The sequence below is a fragment of the Juglans microcarpa x Juglans regia genome, chromosome 5D (assembly GCF_004785595.1).
Source record: "Juglans microcarpa x Juglans regia isolate MS1-56 chromosome 5D, Jm3101_v1.0, whole genome shotgun sequence".
In the NCBI taxonomy this organism is placed as follows: domain Eukaryota; kingdom Viridiplantae; phylum Streptophyta; class Magnoliopsida; order Fagales; family Juglandaceae; genus Juglans; species Juglans microcarpa x Juglans regia.
In genome coordinates, this window is record NC_054602.1 from 13,872,513 (window position 1) to 13,889,165 (window position 16,653).

Below are 16,653 nucleotides of genomic sequence, written 5' to 3' on the forward strand. Positions count from 1 at the left end.
ATATATATATATATATATATATAATCAAGATTGTTTTATTAATAAACTCCTCTGTAACAAATATTGAATGCATGGAGGACTAGCCTCCATATCCATAATTACATCAGAAATATTCGAAGCATTTTTGGCCAGGACATGGGCTATCTCATCTGCTCCTCTTCTAACATGGTGTACTGACCAAGATGTAGAACTTTAGAGTTTGCTTCAAATGTTACTAACAAGCATCCCAGTACTGGTCCAAGACTCCAGCCTTAGCGATGACTTGAATTACTTGAACAGAGTCTCCATCGAGTTTGATGTTTGTCAACCCCAATTCAGTTCCAAAGATGCTTGCTTGGGGAGCACCAAAAACTTCTTCAAGGAATGGATCAGGAAATAAGCTTCTATTCATTCTCATAGCGGCAATGACTATCTTCCCAGTCTCTAGCTATACTCCCAATTCTAATCTTGCATTTAGCTTTGTCAATTATAGCATCCCAATTGAACTTAGTGATATTCTATGGAGGAGTCTAGGACTGAGGTTGATTTCTATTAGTTTCTGATGAGCTTGTTCTCTCTGCATGGACTTTCTTCATCTCCTGCAATATTTGTTTTGAATGCAACACCTTGGATCGTTTAAATTTGCATTAAAAACAAAACCATTCATTCTCAACCGTATTCTTCTAGCAACCATAGCTACTTCCTCAATTTGTTCATTCTCAAAAGTTTCGCTGAAGTTTTCCATCAACTCCATAAAGCTCCTCTTAGGATTATTGCTTTTCCGTATTTGCTTGGAACATTGACTCCAGACATCTCAAGCTGCAATGCATCTCTACAAGGCATGATTCATAGACTCTTCAACCTCTAAACAAATAGGGCAATTTGAGTTACCAACAAATTCTTTATGAATAGATTCAAACTTGTAGGAATAGCTTCTAAGAATGCTCGCCACAAGAAGACTTTGTCTGCATTTTGTATGTTCAGCTTCCAGACTATTTGCCACACTCTTCTATGTCTATTACTGCTGGATGGCTACACTTTAGTTCTTTCTTGTATTTCTTTTTGCAGATGATAAGCACTCCTTACTGATAAGCACTCCTTTCTTGTATTTCAACTGATTTTTCCTATTGGCTTTACAGAGCTGTTGTTAGGAATCCAGTGGTTAAGTACTCTAGGTCCCTATTCTGTGGGACTTCTCAGTTTTCACAATGGCACTTTGGATCAAAGATTGATAATTTTAAGGGGCTGAATCCTAGAGGTTCAAAGTGGATGGAAGGAAAAGACAGTTATTCATGGGCCAATTCTACAGTAAGGCCTACAAGATTTATTTACAACGATAGTCCATTAACATTACTAATGGCACCTATACAGCCCATTCACATTGCTAGCCCATGTAGATTACAACACACGTGTTCTTCACACATAATTTATACAATTTGATAAGAAAAATATCGAGCTTTGTCTTATAGAAATTTTCCTCACCGTTCTTCCACATCCCTAACCAAAATCCTCAGGCAGCATTATGAACTTTAAAAGCACATGGTTGTTCCATTAGCTCTTGGATCACCAATAAAAAATAGTATCTTCCTACTTACTAGAAAAGAGAATTCTTGGACTTAATAGAAAAGAGAATTCTTGATCTATAAAGAAATCTTATAAAAACAAATTTATAAATTGACGTGGTTTGATGTAATATATTAGATTGTAAAAATATTTTTTATTATAAATATTTTTTTAATTTGACGTATCACATCAAACCACATTATTCTCTAAATTTGCTATCCTAAGATTTCTTTATAAATCTAGCCCTTCTCATGATTAGAAAAATCATTTTCCATGGTGGAAAAATATTTGGTTAACATTATCGACTATCAGCATTGATTGAATAGAGGTCCTGGGCAGAAGTACAAGAAGTTCCGGTCCCGGTCGGATCTGAAGACGAATGAATAAGGCTCTCAGCTCGACTTAAGCTCTTCTTTACTGGTTGGATCTGATCAAACTCGCCTCTTAAAGCTTCAAACCTATATTCATCACCATATATACTTGGATCCATGATATCTTCATTAACAACAGTTCGGCCTTCGAGCATGCTTACTACAGCCGACATGGTGGGTCTAAGCGCTGGAGATGGATTGGTGCAAAGTAGAGCTACTTTGATCATTCTGATGGCCTCCTCCTTGTTGAAATCGGAGCCTAGCTTTGGGTCTACTAGCTCCATTAGATCACCCTTTCTTTGTAGAACAAGGCCCTGAAATAAGCATGCATGAAAGAATGGAAATGAAAAGTAGCGAGTCAACAGAAGAGTGAGACGTGAGCTCATGCCTGACGTCAATGAGTCGAACAATATCAACCTAGTTTAGTATACTTTGTAGCTTGACTCGAGTAGCAGATCGTGCCGACCAGATTGGGTGGAAAGGCACAAAGAAGAAACATAACTCATGCCTGTGTTTTTAAATGCATGTAATCAAGGGTATAGATCAACCTTACCCAATCTAGAAGGCATACATAATTCTCATTTGGTCGATATTTCATGTTGTTCTTCCCTGCGACAACTTCCAACGCAACTACTCCAAAACTGTAGACATCTGCCTTGTAGGTTAAATAACCCCATAATGCATACTCGGGTGCCATGTATCCTCTGCAAAATGAGCGTTGCATATGACATGAAGTTCATTAGTATGAAGCTCTTATCGTTAATATTGGAAAAAATCTAGCATCTATGGAAACATAGTTACGGGGTCATGTTTCCTTCCCATTTACTCGTGTTCCATGAATAAAAAACCAACATCTATAGAAACCTAGTAACGGGGTCATGTATCCTCTGCAAAATGAACATTGTATTATGACTTGTAGCTCACTAGTACGAAGCTCTGATCGCTCATATTGAAAAACAAATCCAAAAAAATCCAACATCTATAGAAACATAGTTACGGGATCTGTTTCCTACCCATTTAGCATGCAATAGTAAGCCATATAATTGAGCGGAATCTTCATGCCATGAAAGATACAAAAAAAATATATATATTTGTCGGCAAGAAAGAACATTTTACATAGATGAGATGAGATAAGATGAGCAGAATCTTTATTTCCTTCCCCAACATCATTCAAATACAAACGCTTTCAAACTAATCATTACAACTTTTTCAAACTAATCATAACTTTCCTAAATTTCCAAACAGAAAACAACTCAATTTTTTCAAATCCCAAAACAAAAATAATATTAAAAAATTATATTCTAACAATATTTTTAACTTTATTATATTTTTATTTAACTTTTACTCTCTAGTTTTTCAAAACCCAATAAATACTGAACTCAAATTATCTTACTACTATTCACAAACCATTTTACTACTATTCACAAAATTCTCATCTTTTCTCATTCCCCCAAGCATCCCCCTTAGTGAGATAAGTTGTCAGGCATTGAGCTCAAGTGTAATTTGCTTTTGTGGGGGGTGGGGGAGGGGGGCTGCTTATGATTCTGCTAGATTTGAACCGCTTAAGAATATATACTTCCTTTTTTTTCCCTTTTGGTTACACGAGAGAATTTTGAGACTATCTTAAATGGTAACTACAGCTCAAGAAACTATCAATCAACGGCTAAAAGATAAGGCAAATTCCAACCAAGCAATGGCTAAAATATTCTTAAGGATATAAATGAGTATTATTTTCTTCTGTATAATCCATAACCACTTGTATAAAAAAACAAATTCTTCTCAGTAACTGTTTCTATACTTGTCTCGATAAAAACAGAATATTTGACACAAGTTTTACATGCTATTGTTTTTTTAATTTAAGAATAGGGAGACAGATTCCAGGAGTAGAATTTATGTTAATGGTTGAATACAAATCTCTCTCTCTCTCTCAAAATGGGGCTGATTGTTTGTTGCATCAAAAGTCTGGGCATAAAAAAAACACAAGCAAATTATAGCTACATGCTTAATGTTTGCATTCTTTTGTAAATAGTGAACACTGATTGGTAAATTAGGCAGGAATGAATTTCTCTACAAGCATGGTGGTGTTGCGAATATAGACAACCAACATATGGAAATTCCTACCAACTACTGAATCCAAGAGTTTTCTACAGTACCTTCTATCTATGAATGTTAATAATATGCTAAAACTTTAAATGCTACCCTTTCCGGCTTAGTTTTCTGGTACCATCTCAAAGAGAGATAAACATCAATGTCTGCTCTGGATTATCTCCTAGCCAATAGCTAAGGAGGGAAAATAGAAAAGGAAGAATACAATTACAAGTGGGCTCCAAAGAAAGGATAGAGGGAAAGATTTAGCTTACATTGTTCCAGCAACTCGGGTGCTGATATGGGTGTTTTCCTCTTCATCGAGCTTGGCCAAACCAAAGTCAGAAATCTTTGGGTTAAGCTCTCCATCCAGTAGCACATTTGTAGTTTTTATGTCCCTATGAACAATTTTTATTGTTGATTCTTCATGCAAGTAAGCCAAACCTCTTGCAATCCCAACACATATTTTCTGCCTTGTAGGCCATTCCAAGTTTAATTGGTATTCCTCTGGACCTGCAGTTTTCATAACAACTCCAATGGGGAGTTTATCAACTTGGTTCTTAATATAAACAATATGTAGTTTTTGGTTCCCATGCTTTTGAAAGTCAACATAAAATAAGAAAGTATAAGCAATAAACTTACCAAACAAAGCACGTGCTAAGCTATTGTTTTCCATATATTCATATACCAAGAATAGTTGACTTCCTTCAACACAACAGCCATACAATCTAACAAGATTCGGGTGTTTTAAACCAGATATCATGCCTATTTCGTTCACAAATTCGCGATTTCCTTGATTTGATCTAGAAGAAAGTTTCTTAACTGCAATGGTAGTACAATCTAACAGTACACCCTGTATTCAAAATAGAAAAGTATCATCGGACATGTTTTCCATCATGTACTGAGAGATCTGTAGATATGATGAACAAGTAGGATATGAAAAATGGAAATCCTAAAAGCTCAGTGGGAATGACGTTAGATACCTTGTAGACAGATCCAAAACCTCCTTCCCCAATCTTGTTTGCAGGATCAAAGTTATTAGTGGCAGCTTTGATTTGCCTATAAGTGAAAAAACCAGTTTGCAAATTTAATCCTCTCAGATCTGTAAAAGGAATGAAAGGATAGGGGAAGATGTCAGATTGCATCTTATAAATGATGATTACTCTTTTATTGCTATTTTGCAATCTTGGCTAATCAGATGACTTTAGGGAGAATAGACCACTAAAATGCAGTGAGAAGGAACAAAAATCTAGTCAATCAGCTACTTAACCCAAGCTGTTACAAGACAGTCTCATTTCATTTTCTAAGTCTGCTAAACAATCACAGTTGTATTGGGAATCCAAAGCCAAACGAAAAAGAGATATATTTGATTGGTACATCCCTTAGCATAATATGTGCCTTTTGGCTCTTCTTAGCATTTAAACTAAGATCATTTTACATATAAGAATATTCAACAGAAAAACTAATTCTCAAGTGACTTTGGGGCCATTTCGAATGACTTCACTTAGATTTCACACGTGAGGAATGATCTAAGACACGATTTGATATTTTTATGATCATAAACGGAAGTGGCTCCAATATATGAAGACTGCTTCTTATGCTCTGCAATGCAGCAATCCTATAGTTGCCTTCCACATTGTACTTTGGATTGCTGAGGCATGTAGGTTGATCGCAGTACATAGTTGGAGAAGATATTAAAAAAAATTATACCATCTAAATCATAATTTTCGCAGTGTTGAGTACCTTTGTCCCTTGATATCCTGCCTCCTATGCATCCTTTCCACCAAAGAATGCCTAGAATCATAAGAATGAGGAATAGCACTGATACTGCAGCTCCAATCACAACAAATATCTCAACCTTCACAGGGGGACTGAAATCTGAAGAAAGAAAAGGAGCTGAGTAAAGCGATTTTGAAGCTCCATGCACAAAACTGATTTTCTGTATACTTTTGCTATTCGCCAATCTAAGAAGTGTGAAACAATTTGGAAAGGATAGAAGAATTCTCATATTCCAGGAAACGGTTACCAGATTCCACAGAGATGGCTGATATGAGAGGACCATACGTTCCTCTCTTTGGAGCAGCTGTCGTCCCTTTCCCAGCCCAATGGAAGCGGATCTGTAAAACTTTATTGCTCACAACTGCTTTATATGTCCTAGACACACTTTTATCAACCCCTTGTGCGGCATTTTCAATATCAAAATCCATTAACACCGGTTTTTCCTGTGACATTAACTAATTAAAATCCTGTTCTACATATAAAGAGAAACAAATAACTTTGTACGTACCTGGATATAAACATCAAATATTCGTCTTCCAAGACTGTAAAAGGATCTATTCTCCCTGAATACTATCTCTGCAAAGGATAGTGTCACGCGATAATTCCCATTTGCCAAGCAACGCACATAATAGGTGAGAGAAAGGGGAGAGAGGCGTGCACTCGTGTATAATTCAGAACTGTTCATTCTGAGTGTTGATACATTGTTCGCTATGTATACATTTGAGGTTCTGTTAATATCCCAAAATTGTCCACTTGAACTTATTCCCCAGTTCTCACTCCCGAGAACAAATTTTGCCGGACCTGCTGGATCCAGATCCTCTTCGTACTTTATGTTTCCACTGGTGATAGCTTTTCCACCACAATTTATATGCACTGAATAACGGTCTACACAAACAACAGCTTGTGGAAGTAAGCATTATAGGTCAAAAAGGAAGAATTATTAGTTTTGTCTTCTTAGTTCGTTTTCTTAAATATCTCACTGTATTTTGTTTTTTCATTTCTGAAAGCTGGCCGTATCAAAATGGAAGCCTCACAGCACGAATAAAGCATGGGCCTCAAAGTTCTATTTGAAGGTATGTAATTACCTTTTGTGCAACGAATGTTCTTTTGGCACGCCGCAGTATTTCTAGATTAGTGTAATACAAGAAGAAGCGTGAGCTTTTGCAAAATTATAGTTGAAAAGGAAAAGCTTTGGCAAAATCAAAGCGAGAGAGAAAAATTTTGGTTGTTCTTAAAAGTTAAAGAGAGAGAACTTACGAGTTGTCCCGTCCAAGAGAGCTTTCAAACACATTTCTGATGAAACGAGAAACTCATTATTTTTGAAAAACTATAAAGCTTAAGTTTTTGGAGAGAAGTGTATGCAAAGGCCAGGTCCTACGATATTAAGGCTAAGAGTGACAAAGAAATGTCCTTACAGGGTTTCTCGACAAGTAGGTCCCACAGAGCTCTCTGAAAATTTATTGTAAGAAAGATCTAGTTGGCTACACATGAACATAATTTTCATTAAAAATTCATTATATATCCCAAAATAAATAAAAAATGACTAGAGTTACAGGATGTAAAACCAAACTATTTCATTAACTGAAACAGCCAGGAAGTAGCATGATTGACCTCATCTAACATTGTAATCTGAATCAGCTGTGCTATGTATTTACCATATTGCATTTCCCTAAATCTATGCTTGGTTTTTGTTGATGTTAATCCAATATCATTCCGGTTCAGACTATCAAACATCTCTGGCCAACTTGACATAACTGTCAATATACTGTTCGCCTGATAACAGACTTGGCTACATAACAATGTAAAACAAGTTCATATACTGTTTGACACATGGTGTATGATGCAAATTAAATTCTCCAGAAAAATTTCTTTAATCCACCCATTGCATATGATGAGTGAATAAGACCTATAGCTGACCATATCATAAGATGAATCAGCTTCCAGAGTGATCTATATTTCAACATTATGCATATTTGTAAAAATTATATATCCACCGGACCCTAAACAATTACAAAAAAAAAAAAAATATTATCATGCAAATCTGGTGTATAATTTAAGATGAACTACACACTCGCGAGGATCTCTGTCTAGGACCCACTTCGGAATAGCCCCTGTGAGCAAGTTGCTTGTCAGAAACCTGTTCAAAGAGCAAAATAATCACATTCTGGTTAAACACACACTCTTTTTTTTTTTTTTTTGATAAGTTGGTTAAACACACACTCATATCATTACTAAAGGAAGAAAACTGAGGAAAATTTAAGGTACTAATTTTGGATGATATAATAATTGTATGAAGCCTTAGCAACATAGACAAGTTACTGTTATGTTGCGCATTAGGAAAGTCAGGCCCATCCCTTGGTATGACTACATTCCCTAGGGAGATGGCTAGCTTGTGAGTGTTTGTAGTTTGGCTATCACGTGGTTCATCAATGCTATCCATTAAATTTTTTAAGTCCAGATTAAAACAAAAAGGATACCTTTGCTAAATATATATATATATTCATATTGTTTTATGTCCAGATTAAGACCAAAAAGGATACTTGAACAGGTGGATTACATATATAGTTCAACAACCAATATAATTCTATAACTAAAGTAGCTGACCCGACCATGTAAGGATGAATACATATATTGTTCTTCAATCCAGTGGATTGGCACCACAGATGCAATTGTCCTGCATGACTACACAGGGGAGTCAATATGCAAAGCTCCCAGTCATGACTACATAGATGCAATTGTCCTATTGACCCAACCATGTAAGGATGGGCATAGGACTTGCCGAATCATTTCACCTGTCATGGTGTGCTTTGAGCTGCTTCTTAATTGTTTATTTGAACTTTCATAAAAAAAGAAACATTTTTAGGGTTTTGATTCAACACATACATGTATTCCATCTTTGCTAGATCTTTAAAATCTGGAACATTTCCTTCCAATCTATTGAAGCTGAGATCTCTGCACAGATAAAAGGATAAAGTACGTATGTAATACTACATAAGAATAATAGAGCTGCATAAAAGTGAATATGGTAAACCTTATAAACAACATGTTCAGTTTTTAAAGCGAAGATAGAATCAAGAAGACATAATACACAGGATAAACAAATTGAAAGAGATTCCTTGTCCATGTAAGGGTGGAGATAGCTCAAAAAAGTTTCTATAAAAAAGTTAATGGTTCTCTTATTTTCAGTCCAGTGAAAGCAATGTTGCATAGATATCTTGACAAAATTCTTGCTATTCATAGATATCTTGGGGCATCTGCAAGAATGGACCTAAGCAACATGACGTGTAGATCATTGCTGTTGTGCATCAATGTCCATGGGAAGAAAATTGACAACCGTACATAGCTGATTTCTAAAAGATGGTCTGTAAAGATTGAAAGCAATTATAATGTTTTTACCAGGCTAAAGTGGGAAAACAAATATTATTACATATTCATAAGCAGAACAATATTTCCCACTCCTGTTTCAATCCAATGTTGCTATAAAAGTACAGTACCTCATAGTTAACGGTTTCAGCATATGATCTTAATTCTACTAAAGAATTAGAAAAAAAAAATCCATATTGAAACAAAAACAGAAAGGATGGAAGTACAAAATTTGGAGTTCTGGCATTTGTGATATATATGCAGGGATTGTTCCAGAGAGATTGCAGCTCCTCAACATTCTGCAACATTAACCAACATCGCCTAAGAAACAACTCTAGAAGTTTGTATTATTCAAGCTCCTAACATTTTGCAGTTAAACAATGACTTACAATCTTGTCATTCCCCTCATGTTACTCAATGGCGGAAATTTAGAACCCTCACCATGTAGGTCACTAATTCTTCTGCACAAAATTGCATCATCAATGACAGTTAGTATCTTAATCAAATAAATCTTGTTAATTCGAGTACAAAGGAAGATATGGCATAGAAGTTACAACAGGAATCCTGAGAAGAGCAGAACTTACAGCTCAGTTAAATTACAAAGAGAAATACTAAAAGGAATGGGCCCAGAGAGACCACTAGCTTGGATCTCCCTGTGAAGAAGATAAATATAATGAGTTAGGTTACACCTGATGCTAGAAGAGATTCAGGCAACATCATTAGGGTAAAAACACATACAATTTCTGAAGGTTTTTCCAACTATGGAAAAAGTCAGGTATTTTTCCGGTGAAGCTGTTACTGCTAATCTTACTGCACCGGCTCAAAATAGAAACATTGAAACATGAGTTTTCTCAGGTAGGAATGTAAAATTAATATTCTAATAGAATGGCTTAAAAGTTACAACCACTTACAGTTCCGTTAATTTGGTCAGATTAGTGAGAGCGAGTGGCAACTCTCCCGTGAGATTATTAGCACTAAGAATACTGCAGTCAACAAATGGCCGGAAGTTCAACATATTGGGAATTGTGAAATGAATCATCAAATGTGATTTCAGAACTGAAGGACAGGATAGTAGGAAATACTGACAGATTCTCCAAGTGAACCAAATTTCCAAGCACACGGGGAACACTTCCAGAAAACAGATTGGACTCTATGCTCCTGATATTACGACGGTCTTCGTCAATGTTAAAGCAAGGCTTTAACAAAACAAACTACGAAACAATGTTACAGATGAAAATGGGGAGTAAAAAAGATAAAGAAGAGCTTACAAATATACGAGCGTGGTCATGCTTCCCAGGGAGCTTGGGATCGGTCCTGATAACTTATTTACACTAATCGACCTGTAGCGAATTATTATAATCACCATAGATCGATATTAATGTAATATAATCAGTAGCCTAAACCCTTGAGCTTTATGATTTTGATTAAGGAATATCTCTGCAACGAGTAGTAACTCACATAAATGTCAAGTTTGCAGAAGCCCATTCAGATGGTATTGTACCAGAAAGATAGTTTCGACTGAGGTCACTACAAACAATAAGAAAGTGTGCGATTTTATTAGAAGCACAAATCAATTTTCAAATACTAATAATTACAAAAAAGAATTAGTTGGGTTGATCTTCTTACAGCTTTTGTAGGAAAGGCAGCTTTACCAGGGATTTTGGAAGCTCACCAGAAAGATTCTGCCCTTTAAGAAATCTGTACGACAAGGATAGTTGTACCTTTTATGTTAGAATTTCTTTGTGCGTTATTTAAACAGAACTTTTTTGTTTTGTTTTGAAAAGCAACAAACAGAACTTTTAAACGAGGAGGGGACGATAGTACTAATTGTCATTTAAAAATGATATAACGGAAAAAAACCTCCTCTAGGTTAACCGCCTCTCTCTCTAGAAAAAAAACGAGACTCTCTCTCTCTCGAAACTCGCTCGTCCGAATTTATTTAGTTGAGGGAATGGGAGCTTCAGCTCCTTCTTCCTCTTCATTTCCTCCATCTCCTCGCTGACCCTTCGTCTCTAGTGGGTTTTGTTTGTTTTTTTGGTTTTTTTTTAGGTTTTCGGCTGAATAAAGGGGTAGTCTTTTTGAACTTCTCCGGTGACCATCGTCCGACACGCATACCACCGAGAGAAGCCCCACCCGCCAATCTTACGGTCGGCTGAATTAGACACCAATTGGAGCAGTGCGTTGCATCGACGCGCAGTGTAAAAGAAACGCGTGGGGTACTCAAACCACTGCGATTCATTTTTTGTCGATGTCATGCGCGGCAACTCAGGGCCCAGTAACTCCAGCAACATCTTGACCTGCCAAACGGCTCATTCCCAGTGTGGTGTGTGTCATGCATACGCCACCGATGCTTTCCATTTTATTTTTTCCGATTTTGTTTGGTGTTGTTGGTGGTGTTTTTGTTGATGTTTGTTTGTTGGATTTTTTATTCGTCAAAAAATAAAGTGAAATAAGCTATTGGACTTTTGTCTATAGCGGTGTTTGGTTCCTCCCTCCTCCGTATTAGGGGGATGGGTGTGTTGTTCACTTCTCCTTTGGAGGATGGAGTTTTGATGCGGAATATTTTTTCTTCTGTTTTAATACAGAGAATGATACTCTCTTTTTGAGAGTTTTCATGAAATTTAGACAATGCCCGTCGCAAAGTTCTTGTGTACGGGAATGCTTATAACAGATATTAGTTTGACTTGTAATTTTGAGTCACGGATGTAACTTCTTTTATAAAATAAAATGAAATCTATTTCTTATAAAAAAAAAATGGTATAATGGGATAGTTGATTATGTAACCTATAAGACTAAAGTTTTAATATTTGAGAATTAAAAAAAAAAAAAGATAAATGATTTGCCCAAGTCTCATAAAAAAGTACTAAAGTTTTAATATTTGAAAATTTCAAAAAGACAAATTCCACCTATTTTGAAAAGAGAAAAGATATTTACAACTGTGAATTGTGCAGCCACGCACTTCATGGTTGTATGTAGAATTACTCATTAATTTGAAAATAAGATTGTATTTAGTTGTTGAACCAAACTCAACTTATTTCAATCATCTCAAACCAATCATTGATAGAACTCATTACTTTTTCAATTTCTCATAAAAAAGTTAAACTCATCACAACCTGCTTTATACCTTTCAACCTAAAAAATTAAATCTATCTCAACTTAAAAAAGTTAAATTCATCTCAATAGAACCTATAAAATATTACTATTTATAATTCAACTTAATTCAATTAATCTCAATATACAAGTGTAGCTAAGTGTGCATCTATGGATTGTGCGCATGTGTGTGAGAGAGAAATATATATATATATATATATATTTTAATTTTATCATCCCATTCACACCAACTTATTTTGTTTTTGCAGTTGATCTATAAAATTATTTAAAATACGATAGTTATGTACAAGTCATATAATGAAAGACGATGATAAAGTTAAAAATGAAAAGTAACCATCTATATATCCATACATACATACATATGTATAGATCACCTAGTATATACTTTGCAGGTGAAGCTTGAATAGTTTTCTAGCTTTGGTGGAATTAAGGAGGAAAATCTGGGTATAATTTGAAGGAAAAAGAGGAAGGGTACGTACAGTGAAACCACGTGACAGACGGTACCATCTGCTGTAGGGAAGGAACAATTGCAGATTATAGAATTGTTGTACAGTGCTGGCTTCGAACTGTAATCTGCTTCTGCTGTGAACCAACTTGATTCATTGCTGCATGGGTCCACTCTGAAATTCCAATCATCCTTCCCCAGTTGTGTAGCTATTTCTCGCAGGGCACCAACTGCATCATAACACAGCGTCCCAACTTACTCATTTTTAAGAGTTTTTAATATTATTTTCTAAACATTTTCAAAACTCTTCCAAGTAAATTAAGCTAGACTTCCTAAAGTAAAGAACAGTACTACTGCAATTCTGAATAATTCTTAACGCGAAGATGCGAGTATTTTTATAAATTATTTCATAAAAATATTTTTCATTAATTGAAATATAGTTATATAAAATATTGTGAAAAGTGTAGTGGATAGATCATTTTCCTTAATCTAATCATGATCTGAATCTTGATCATAAAGATAAAAACACTCAATATTTTATTGGATTCTTCTAATTTTTGTGAAATTATCATTTATCTTAAAAGTTTGAGTAGATGGGAAGAGAAAAATTATTTATTTGTATTATATTTTTAATACTCTCTTACGAATGGACCTAACATGTAGAATATTTAATTAAATTGAGTAGAGCGTAAAATAAGGGTTCGAACTCAAAACTTCTATTATGATATTATGTTAAATCACTGCTAGCTCATCTAAAAGATTTAAACTGATAAGAAAAAATAGATTGAATTATTTATATTATATTCTTAATAACCTATTAATCTTTGTTAACTTTCATAGTTGGAATACATTGACTCATGTTGTATTCTTAGGCTATGGACCTATTCTTCACAAGAATATGTTAAAGTTGATATTTTTTTTCATCAAGTGAGGGTACGTACACTTACTATTACCAAGATTTCTCAAAAACTATTACCTAGTGATACAATTTTTTATTACTTCCTATACTTATCCATTATTACCCTTGATGTTACATTAAACAGATACTTATGTTAAATGTGGGCCCCATGAAGTCATATAAGAAACATGCCTTTAATTCTCCCTTCGACACGCATGACATACTCGAATTTCTTAGCAATAGGATTAGGAAGGAAATCTCAATGTGACCGTAAGGCCCGGTTTAAATATTTAGTTGAATTGAGATGATTTGAATTCTTTATAAATAGTAATGAGTTGAGTTAATGATGGAATAAATTTTGTGGAGTCCACTTCAGATGAGTTTATATATATTTATGAAAAATTAAAAAATATTATGAATTTTATATGTAAAGAGGTGTTAAGTTAAAAAAAAATTGTAAATCTTACGTATAAAGAGATTTTAAGTTGAAATAAGTTTAATAATTGAAAGTTGGGTATTTTAATATTAAACTTAATTTAAATTTAGACTGTCTAAATTTCAAACGGGTCCTAAATCTATTCATTTTACAGTATTCTCGCTTACACAAAGAGTTCAAATGCAAGAATTATGATGATAATATTCTTACAACAAATAGCTTTTTTATTAAGAAGTATTAAATTTATACGCAAGTTTTATATAAAAAATTTTATATATTAATGCGTGATTTAATATAATATGTTAAATCTATTTAATATAATATGTTAAATCCATTTTATGAAAAAAATTTTACAATCGATGAATCACATTAGATATTTTTGTTTGCATATTATTTTAAGTAAAAATTTTCATTCCTATTTATTCGAGTCTCCGTTCATGTATATAGAGAGAAATCAAACATAAAAAATAAAAAAGAATAAAAAATTAAAAATTAAAAATTAAAAGGAATTACTGAATGTGATGGACTGACTGACTCATCGTGTCCTATAGGTAATGAATTTTGAATTTTGATTTTGAGTTGACTCATCTCGTCCGAATCAACATATCATGATCTCCTCCCCTTCTTTTCTAGGAGGGAAAAGAGATCTAGGTCCAAAACCTGGATTTAAAGCTAGGGAAGGGTCACGGACGTTCGTCGAGAAAATCGACATCTTTTTCAAAAGAAATAACGAATCAATGACCGTGAAAAAAGAAAACAAAACATTAATCATGACCCATGAATTTATAATCAATTGCATGCGATTCAGTACGTACTTTCAATACTGGAAAATTATCGTCCACATGAACTCAATCAATGATGATCAGTTCATGGAAGAGAAGAAATTAGTAGAAATTAGAGTAGGTGTTAATTACCTTCATCATCAGGAAGACGCCCTGCTACTCCACCTTGTGCCTTCACTAATTTGAATACTCCCACCAAAACAATTAGCAATACGAGCGTACTTTTAAGACTCAAGCCAATCGTCTTTGCTACCTTCTGAGCTTGTATCGCCATTTTTCCCCAGCTCCAACGCCTTGAGGTGATGATGATCTGCAGCTTCCAAACATGCATGTGCTGTAGTACGCGGTATGGACAAGATGATACATATATATATATACACACACCCACAGACAGCAGTACTGCTATAATAGTACGTTGCCGCCCCCTTAATCAGTTTGACTTTGTATGAAAAGGTGATACAATAATTAGAAATCTCCATTATTTTTATTTTGTCTTCCCTTCCCCCACCCCCTAAATGAGATCTAGAACCGCCGATATTTAAATGCTTTAAATATTTATTATCTGTTGCATGCAGTCGTTGTCTGTAAGAACGTCGTACGTATCTTATAAATTCTCTGTAACAAAAATTAATTGGGTGACCGACCTGTCTTAATTAACCCTGCCTTCTGAGCTGACAAAATTTAATTGGGTTTCCCAGCTAATTTTCTACCATGAGTTTTACTCGGATGTAAAGAAAATAAGGGAAAGTTTAAAGGTGATTTAAGGAAGAATTAAAGGCGGGTCTCCTCTCTTTTTCTCTCTAGAAACTGAGGTGGTGGAAAACAGTTATAACTAACTGGAAGAAAGGTTTGTGTGAGGCAGCCATGGAAGAGTCCTCGAAAGGAGGTATGGAGAATTTGGAAGCACAATGGAAGAAGTTTAGGCTCTCGGAGGAGGAGAGGCTTGTTGTTGATGTTGGAGAAGAAATAGAGGGGGATGTACGGGAGTGTGGGGAACGAAGTATTATAGGAAAGATATGTATGGAACGAACAATCGGAAGGGAGATTTTAGCTGTCACGATGGGGAAGATTTGGAGGATTAGCAAGCCTGCCGAATTTCGTGAGGTAGGCGATAATAAATTTGTGATTACCTTCCAATCTCTGAATGATAAACGGCGAGTGCTAGATGGTAGACCGTGGTTGTTTGACAACCATCTGTTTGCACTTAAGGCATTTGAGGTTTATTCCCAGCCAAATGAGTGGAAGTTTGATAGTGAGTGGTTTTGGATTCAGATCCATAATCTGCCAATGTTCTGCATGACGAAAGAGAAGGGAAGAGTGATTGGTGAATCACTTGGAAATTTGATAGATGTGGATGTGCCAAGTGATGGAATAGGTTGGGGGGAATTCCTTCGGGTAAGGGTGGAGATACCTCTGAAAAGGGCTGTGGTTAGAGGAAGGTGGATTAAAGTAAATGGGGCAAATGTATGAGCGAATCTTAAATATGAAAAACTGCCTATGCTATGCTTTCGGTGTGGTTGGTTAGTCCATGGAGAGAAGGGTTGTGTGAGGGAGGGGGAGAGTAAGGGGGCTGGGAATATAGCTCAGGAGCAGTTTGGATCGTGGCTAAGAGCAGGGAGGGGCTTAAAGAGAAGGAATTATATGGGACGGGGTATAGGGAAAAATGAGGGTTGGAATAATAATATGAATTCAGAAAGATCTTTTAGGGGTGGGGAAAGTGAAAATGATATAAATGTTGGGGGAGGGGGGGGATCAGCCTCTATGGAAGGAGATGAAGAGGAGGGGGTGTCAAAGGAGATAAGGGTCAAGGTGTGGAAGGAGGGTAGAACAGATGGGGAGTG

The 16,653-nt window shown here is 35.4% G+C and overlaps 2 protein-coding genes across 3 annotated transcripts; one reads left to right on the plus strand and one right to left on the minus strand.

Moving 5' to 3' along the window:
• Nucleotides 1–1,329: 1,329 nt before the first annotated feature.
• Nucleotides 1,330–15,147, minus strand: LOC121264531 (probable leucine-rich repeat receptor-like serine/threonine-protein kinase At3g14840). 2 transcript variants are annotated; one of them, XM_041167758.1, is made up of 25 exons: nt 14,945–15,147; nt 12,731–12,926; nt 10,767–10,838; nt 10,599–10,667; nt 10,409–10,480; nt 10,227–10,298; nt 10,052–10,123; nt 9,879–9,950; nt 9,725–9,793; nt 9,530–9,601; nt 9,368–9,439; nt 8,661–8,729; nt 7,849–7,914; nt 7,193–7,258; nt 7,035–7,070; nt 6,863–6,903; nt 6,286–6,662; nt 6,025–6,220; nt 5,742–5,876; nt 4,982–5,100; nt 4,641–4,851; nt 4,274–4,511; nt 2,467–2,617; nt 1,831–2,227; nt 1,330–1,530 (listed from the first exon to the last, which is right to left on the minus strand). In XM_041167758.1, exons 1-24 carry the CDS (start codon nt 15,141–15,143, stop codon nt 1,841–1,843), a joined length of 3,129 nt encoding a protein of 1,042 aa, XP_041023692.1. In that variant the 5' UTR covers nt 15,144–15,147; the 3' UTR covers nt 1,330–1,530; nt 1,831–1,840. The 2 variants fall into 2 exon arrangements, with proteins under 2 accessions (XP_041023692.1, XP_041023693.1); XM_041167759.1 differs by lacking the exon at nt 7,193–7,258 and having other exon boundaries at nt 14,945–15,131.
• A 529-nt stretch (nt 15,148–15,676) lies between these two features.
• Nucleotides 15,677–16,282, plus strand: LOC121265703. The gene has a single exon (XM_041169391.1). It carries the CDS (start codon nt 15,677–15,679, stop codon nt 16,280–16,282), a length of 606 nt encoding a protein of 201 aa, XP_041025325.1.
• Nucleotides 16,283–16,653: the final 371 nt, after the last annotated feature.